This window comes from Lithobates pipiens, unplaced genomic scaffold (genome assembly GCF_037356315.1).
Source record: "Lithobates pipiens isolate NorthernLeopardFrog02 unplaced genomic scaffold, aLitPip1_a1.2 Scaffold_28, whole genome shotgun sequence".
NCBI lineage: Eukaryota > Metazoa > Chordata > Amphibia > Anura > Ranidae > Lithobates > Lithobates pipiens.
Genome location: NW_027507789.1, coordinates 49,348,476 through 49,356,117, shown reverse-complemented (window position 1 = coordinate 49,356,117; position 7,642 = coordinate 49,348,476). Strand labels below are relative to the sequence as shown.

The following is a 7,642-nucleotide window of genomic DNA, read 5'->3' as shown; positions in this document are numbered from 1 at the left end:
ATGGTGGGAGCCCCTCATAATATGCCACAGCAGAGGTACAGCCCAGGAGTAAGTCAGCATAGCACAGGGATGGTGGCAGCCCCTCATAATAAGCAGCCCCAGGAGGAAGTCAGCATAGCACAGGGATGGTGGGAGCCCCTCGTAATGAGCATAGCACAGGGATGGTGGGAGCCCCTCATAATATGCACAGCAGAGGTACAGCCCCAGGAGTAAGTCAGCATAGCACAGGGATGGTGGGAGCCCCTCATAATAAGCAGCCCCAGGAGGAAGTCAGCATAGCACAGGGATGGTTGGAGCCCCTCATAATGAGCACAGCACAGGGATGGTGGGAGCCCCTCATAATAAGCAGCCCAGGAGGAAGTCAGCATAGCACAGGGATGGTGGGAGCCCCTCATAATAAGCAGCCCCAGGAGGAAGTCAGCACAGCACAGGGATGGTGAACTTTACAAACCTACCAGGTCATATTTGCAGCCACAAAATAATTACTAGCTATGCACACATAGTCCCACCACATAGCCAATGACATAACACATGTATGAGGTGAATCTGGGATCGACAACTACAAGCATTCTTTTATTATATGTGAAATTCTGACAATTCAGGACTCTTGAGACAATGGAGGCGAGGGAAGGTCAGGGTAGGCAAAGAAGAGGGTGCAGGAGATGATCACCAGTACCAGCACCATGATATAGAGCACTGACACCTGCTCCGTGCTAGAGTGATCTGACACCAGCACCGTGATAGAGAGCACTGACATCAGCAGCGTAACATAAAGCACTGACACCAGCACCGTGATATACCAGTCCTTAAGGATTAGCAGACTGTACTCCACTCAACCCTATATACTGTAGTACGCTATACCTTACTAGTCCTTAGAAGGACCTTTGTGCAACTAGTAGGTTGTGAATTAGCAGACTGTACCTCACTCAACCCTATATACTCTAGTACGCTATACCTTACCAGTCCTTAGAAGGACCTTTGTGCAACTAGTAGGTTGTGATTAGCAGACTGTACCTCAGTCCCTATACTGATAAAGTACTGCTGCAGAATAGGGCAGCAGTCAGCAGTAGTGCACCTCAAGCCTATATATTGTGAACCTATACCAGTCCTTAAGGGATAGGCAGACTGTACCTCACTCAACCCTATATACTGTAGTACACTATACCTTACCAGTCCTTATAAGGACCTTTGTGGAACTAGTTGGTTGTGATTAGCAGACTGTACCTCAGTCCCTATACTGATAAAGGACTGCTGCAGAATAGGGCAGCAGTCAGCAGTAGTGCACCTCAACCCTATATATTGTGGACCTATACCAGTCCTTAAGGATTAGCAGACTGTACCTCACTCAACCCTATGTACTGTAGTACGCTATACCTTACCAGTCCTTAGAAAGACCTTTGTGAAACCAGTAGGTTGTGATTAGCAGACTGTACCTCAGTCCCTACACTGATAAAGGACTGCTGCAGAATAGGGCAGCAGTCCACCTCAACCCTATATATTGTGGACCTATACCAGTCCTTAAGGATTAGCAGACTGTACCTCACTCAACCCTATGTACTGTAGTACACTATACCTTACCAGTCCTTATAAGGACCTTTGTGGAACTAGTAGGTTGTGATTAGCAGACTGTACCTCACTCAACCCTATATACTCTAGTACGCTATACCTTACCAGTCCTTAGAAGGACCTTTGTGCAACTAGTAGGTTGTGATTAGCAGACTGTACCTCAGTCCCTATACTCATAAAGGACTACTGCAGCAGAAGGGCAGCAGTCAAGTATAATATTCTTTCTATATTTGGAAGAAGGAATATTATACGTGTACAAGCCTATTACCATACCAGTCCTGAAAAGAACCTTTGTGGACCTAATAGTAACAGCTACTGATTAAACTGACTGTCCTTCACTACCACACACAGCTTCCTGCCTGTCCCTATTTAAACTGACAAAACAGGCTGCTGCAACAATAACTTGAATAGCACTCAAAACTATATCCTGTACTACTTTACCATACCAGTCCTGAAAAGGACTTTTGTGGACCTAATAGTAACAGCTAATGATTAAACTGACTGTCCCTGCTGCACACAGCGTCCTGTCCCTCTCTACACTGACAAAAGACAGGCTGCTGCAACAATGACTTGAATAGCAGTGCCTCAAACCTATATCCTGAACTACACCTAACACCTATACCATACCAGTCCTGAACAGAACTTTTGTGGACCTAATAGCTAGAAATTTGGGTCACTGCAGTCTCTCCCTGCTCCACACAGCAACCTCTCCCTATAGTGACATACGAAAGAATGTAAAATGGCCGCCGGATCGGGTCTATTTATAAGTTAGGGGGAATGTCCAAATGTCCATGTGCTGTAATGTCTCAATTGGCTGTCCTGTACCACATGATGGATGTGTCATCATAGGTCAAAGTTCTTTTACACAGTAAACACGGAAGTCCGCCGGGCGAACAGCGGCAATAGTCCGCCGATCGGGCGGACCGCGAACAGCCGAAATTTGCCGCAAACCGACCGCCGGGTGAACAGTTCGGCCATCCCTACCCCACAACAATGACAGGGCCCAGGGCAGCTGTCCCTTTTGCCCTGCCTTAAAGACGACCCTGAGTATATAGGCATACCTCCCAACCATCCCAGATTCCGCAGGACCACCCTGAGATTTCAACTAAATCCTGACATCCTGCAGATCCGGGCTGGAGTCCCAGAGCCCAGTGTTGCAACAAGTTCCAGGACTTGGCTCTGCTAATTCACCTAGACTTGCATCTCCTGTGGGGTGCCCTTCTTGGAGATATTTGCTTGCGCATACTAAACAGTGCTTGTTTCACACTGACAAAAGAAAAAAAAAGACTTTTCTTAAGTCTGGGGTCACCTGTCCCAAGTTCCAACCTCGTTGACCAATGTTGTTATTATTCCCGTAGTATAAGATAGTGTTGTCACTTAGTACGTATTCCTTTCGTTCGGATTCATCAGCCATATAAACATCATCATCTAAAAAGGAAATCATAAGGTTAGTATATTTTACATATTATATACAGTATATCTAGAATAATATTTGATGTTCATAGTATGATACACTGTATTTTAGAACTTATTTTTTTTGTTTACAAACTTTTTTATTTGGTACAAAAGGTGGTACAAAATATATAGTACAGTAGTATAAATCAAATCACAGAAAGTCCAATATACACTTGAGCATATAACATACATATGTGGTATAAATAACTTTCATTGACAATAAAAAAAAGGGTGAGTTATTTTATTCTTTTATGTATTTATTTATGTTTTTAATTCTTTTGGGGGTAACACTTTCTTTATAGAGGTAAGCAGCTAAAATTTTAAAGACTAGTTATATATGTGGGCATTATTCAGGGTTGAAAAACTCGTTGCTATATTCAAACCAGGGATCCCATTTTTTATTGTATATATGCGTAGTGTTTTGAACAGAATGAAATATTTTCTCCATTAAGTTAATGTTCAGAATCCTCGTCTTGAGATGTCTTAGTGGAACTGTGGATGATTTCCAGTGATATGCAATTAACCAGTGGACTGCTACACATATAGTATGGGTTAAACTCATATTATGAGTGGGGAGATCTGTAATGGGAGAGAAGAGGAGGCAGTTGTGTAATGATAAAACTATGCTTTTATTTGAGATTTTGGAAGCAAACTTTTCTAATTGCTTCCATATATGGGTGATCTTATCACAGGCCCAGAAGATATGTGAAAAAGAACCTATGGAGTGGCATTCTCTAAAGCATGTAGGGGAGGAGGTAGGGAAGATGGTGTGGAGTTTAATTGGGGTGTAGTACCATCTAGTAAATCATTTTAAGGCCGTTTCATTAATGGCAATAGATTTAGTACATTTATGTAAATTGTTTATACAGACATCCCAATTAACTGTAGTGTACGAGAAATGTGTCTCTTGTTCCCACTTAATCATGTATGGGAGTTTGTTTATGACTGTAGTGTTGGATAGGTTAAAGTATACTTCCCGAGACAAAGCCACGTTTTCTAGGTGATTTAAGGCAGAGGTGTTCATAGAAGGCTGGAACTTGAGTATTCGTGGTTTGATAATGTTTAATAAAAAATAGTTTAATCTTGAGATATTTGTTGTATTCTGTTTCTGGCACTTGGTGTTTTGCCTTGAGGGAAGAGAAAGAAATGAAATTTGAGCCTTCAATGAAACAAAAAAGAGACGTAAGGTTATTATTAATCCACCATGTAAGATCTGCAGGGTCTTGAATGTAGTGGTGGAGTTTTGGGTCTCCTATAAAGGAGGCGTGTGGAGGGGTTTTGGAGATAAGATTAAATTTTTGATTGTATAATTTCCACAATTGGTACGACTGAGAAACAATTTGATTCAAAGAGTCAATATCTAGGTCGGGAATTTTGTTTCCCCAAAGTAAACTTGAAATGGCGAATGGTGAAATGGAATTCTTTTCTAATACAACCCATGGAACTTTTGGATTCGGAATGTGCCATTGTGCAATTTGGGTTAATCTGGCTGACAGGTAATATAACCAGAAATCAGGGAGGCCCAGTCCTCCCTGTTTTGGGGATCTATATAGAATTAATTTTGATAGGCGTGGGTGAGAGTCTGACCAAATGAATTTATTAATATCGGATTGGAATTTCGTAATCAGTGCTTTATTAAGTCTAACAGGGAGAGCCCTAAATAAATATAGAATTTTGGGGAGTAGCATCATTTTAATTGCTGTTATCCTGCCCAAGAATTACATTTTATATGATTTCCACATTTTTAATGTTGCTCTCAGCTTATGTATCAATGTAATGTAATTTTTAGTCCCTAAATCCAGAAAAGTAGGAGTAAGGTGAATACCTAGGTAGGGGAGAGAATCTAAATAATAGGAAAAATTGAACGAGGTACGTAGGGATTCCAGGTTCGAGGTTGTTTTGAGAGTATCTCCTGAGGATGTGTGACCAACTGATTTGTGTTATTTTTAAGCTTGTATATATGGGTAGGTTTTATAGATTGATTAAGTTTACGGGCAAACATTGTAGAGTAGGAGTTACTGGAGAGTAGGAATTTGGCTTTCGACCAACGAAGAGCTTTTTCTGCTTTAAATGTTAGTAGAGCATCTAATTTGTTACGTTTAGTTGTGATTTGTTTAAAGATATCAGGGTCGTGTGTGTGTTTATGGTCTTTATATAGATTATGAAGGTCCTTGGTGAGGGAGTGAATTTTTTCTAACCTCACCCTATTACATTGTGCCGCTCTTTTAATAAAATGACCTCTTATCACGGCTTTATGTGCTAACCATATTGTGGAGGGGGAGATATCCGGAGTGACATTGGCTGAGAAATATTCTCTAATCTCAGATGCTAAGTCTAGTTGATGAGCAGGGTCTGATAACAAAGAGTCATTCAGTCTCCATGAATACGGAGTAGGGGCCAGGCCTATAAATTTGGTGTTGAGTGTGGTAATGTGGTGGTCTGACCAAGAGCAGGGGTGTATCTGTCACGTACCTGATGGTTGAGCCTGGAATGCAGGGAGCGACCCCTCGTATCCCCTGGCTATTGAACCCCTGAAGGTGGGGACAGGTATTCAACAGTCCAGAGGGCACAAGTGCCTGGTAGACGGTATTGGTCCGGGAGGTCAGCTGGGCACAGATAACAGGCTGGTATAGCGGATGGTGCTTGACTGTCGCTGGCAGGCACAAGTGCGGGAACTGGCTGGTGAGCAGATGTTCCGTAATGCAGGAACTCAGGTAGGTAGCAGGAACAGCGGAGTCAGATACAGGCCGGGTCAGCAGGAGACGATCAGCAAGGTACAAAGGGATGAGGCAGAAAACGTGGTCAAACAGGCAGAGGTCGTAGGCAGGCAGCAATCGATCAGAGTCAAGGAACAAGCCGGATGTCAGGAATCAGATAACAGGTTCGGATACAAACAGTACGGATCACGGACACGCTGTAGACTGGACAGCACAGATGGAAGGGAGCCAATGACTAAAGAAGGCTTCAGGGCGCCAAGCGAACGTACGACGGGTCAGCGCGCCCTCGTACGTAGACGTGCACCCGTTCGTGACCTACGTGTGCGCGTGTGCGCGTTCGTGTCGACGCGAGTACGTTCGTTAGCTTTGACGCGCGTTGACGGGAAACGACGGACTCTCCACGACAGGTTCCGACGGGTAAGGTTTCTATGTCTAGTCGAGACGTTAGGGCGATCGTGACATTGCCCCCCCCCAAGGGGCAGCCCCCGGATGCCCAACCGAGCCCACTTGTTCGGGTGAGAATTCTTGAAGGCGCGGATAAGTCTCTTGGCATGAATATTAGCCTCTGGCTCCCAGGAATTCTCCTCGGGTCCGTAGCCCTTCCACTTAACTAAGAATTGGACCTGGTTTCCTCTTTTCCTACAGTCCAGGATGGCCTCAACTTCGAACTCAATCTCTCCATCGACCAACACAGGTTCCGGGGGGCAGGAGGTCCTGTCAGAGAAAGGATCCTCAACTGCAGGCTTGAGGAGCGATACGTGGAACACCGGGTGAATTCGGAAAGACTCAGGGAGTTCCAACTCAAATGCCACGTCATTTAGTTTCCTTTTGATCGGGAAGGGACCCAGGAATTTTGGACCCAATTTCTTGGAGGGACAGGATAACTTGAGATTTAAGGTGGACAGCCAGACCCTATCCCCGGTCTTGAGATCCAGCTCCCCTCTTCTTCTTCTGTCGAAGACTTTCTTATTATGTTCCTGCGACTTAGTCAAGGTTTCCTGTAAGAGTTTATTATTCTCTTCAAAGAAAGCAAGTCTCTTCTGAAGCGCTGGTACCGGACATTCAGGAAGATCGCCAGACAAGAACAACGGATGGTATCCGAAATTTGCATAAAAAGGGGACTGTTTGGTGGCTGAATGGACTGAATTATTGTAGGCGAACTCGGCCATAGGTAGCAGGGAGACCCAATCGTCTTGTGAGAAGGACGAGAAGCAACGCAGGTACTGCTCTAAGGTCTGATTCGGCCTCTCGGTCTGACCGTTGGTCTGCGGATGGTAGGCTGAGGACATGCAGAGGTCGATCTTCAGAGTTGCACAGAGTGCCTTCCAAAATCTAGATGTGAACTGCACCCCCCTGTCAGACGTGATATTGGCGGGGATGCCATGAAGTCTTATGACTTCCTTTATGAAGACGTTAGCTGTCTCCGCGGCAGAGGGAGTGCCCTTCATGGGCAAGAAATGAGCCATCTTCGTGAGCCTGTCGACTACGACGAAGATCGCTGTATGGTTCTCCGAAGGGGGGAGTTCGACGATAAAATCCATGGAGACCATTCTCCATGGTCTATCAGGAACAGGTAGAGGTTTTAGTAAGCCCCAGGCTCTGGACTTGTTGCCCTTACTCCGAATGCAGGTCGTGCAGGCCTGTACGTAACTCTTGCAGTCGTTCTTCATCCGCGGCCACCAGAAGTTACGCCTGAGTAATTCTAATGTTTTGAATGTTCCAAAGTGGCCAGCCATGGGATGGTCATGACAGGAAGCCAGAACCAAGGTCCGAACTGTCTGGGGGACGAAGATCCTGTTCCCATGCCACATAAGATCATCGCTGGAGGACAGCGGGATACCGGATGGAGGTGAGGCGCCTCTGGAAGCCTGTTTAACTTGAGAGACCACATCTCCTTGGAGTAA

At 44.8% G+C, this 7,642-nt stretch overlaps 1 protein-coding gene across 2 annotated transcripts in view; it reads right to left on the bottom strand.

Annotated features, from left to right (window-relative positions):
* LOC143935367 (protein-glutamine gamma-glutamyltransferase 6-like) overlaps positions 1-7,642 on the bottom strand; it is a 145,056-nt gene that overhangs the window by 43,515 nt on the left and 93,899 nt on the right. For both annotated transcript variants that reach the window (XM_077459188.1, XM_077459189.1), the window contains one exon: positions 2,876-2,994. In XM_077459188.1, the coding sequence (XP_077315314.1) occupies positions 2,876-2,994 (119 nt within the window). The remainder of the gene's footprint in view (positions 1-2,875; positions 2,995-7,642) is intronic.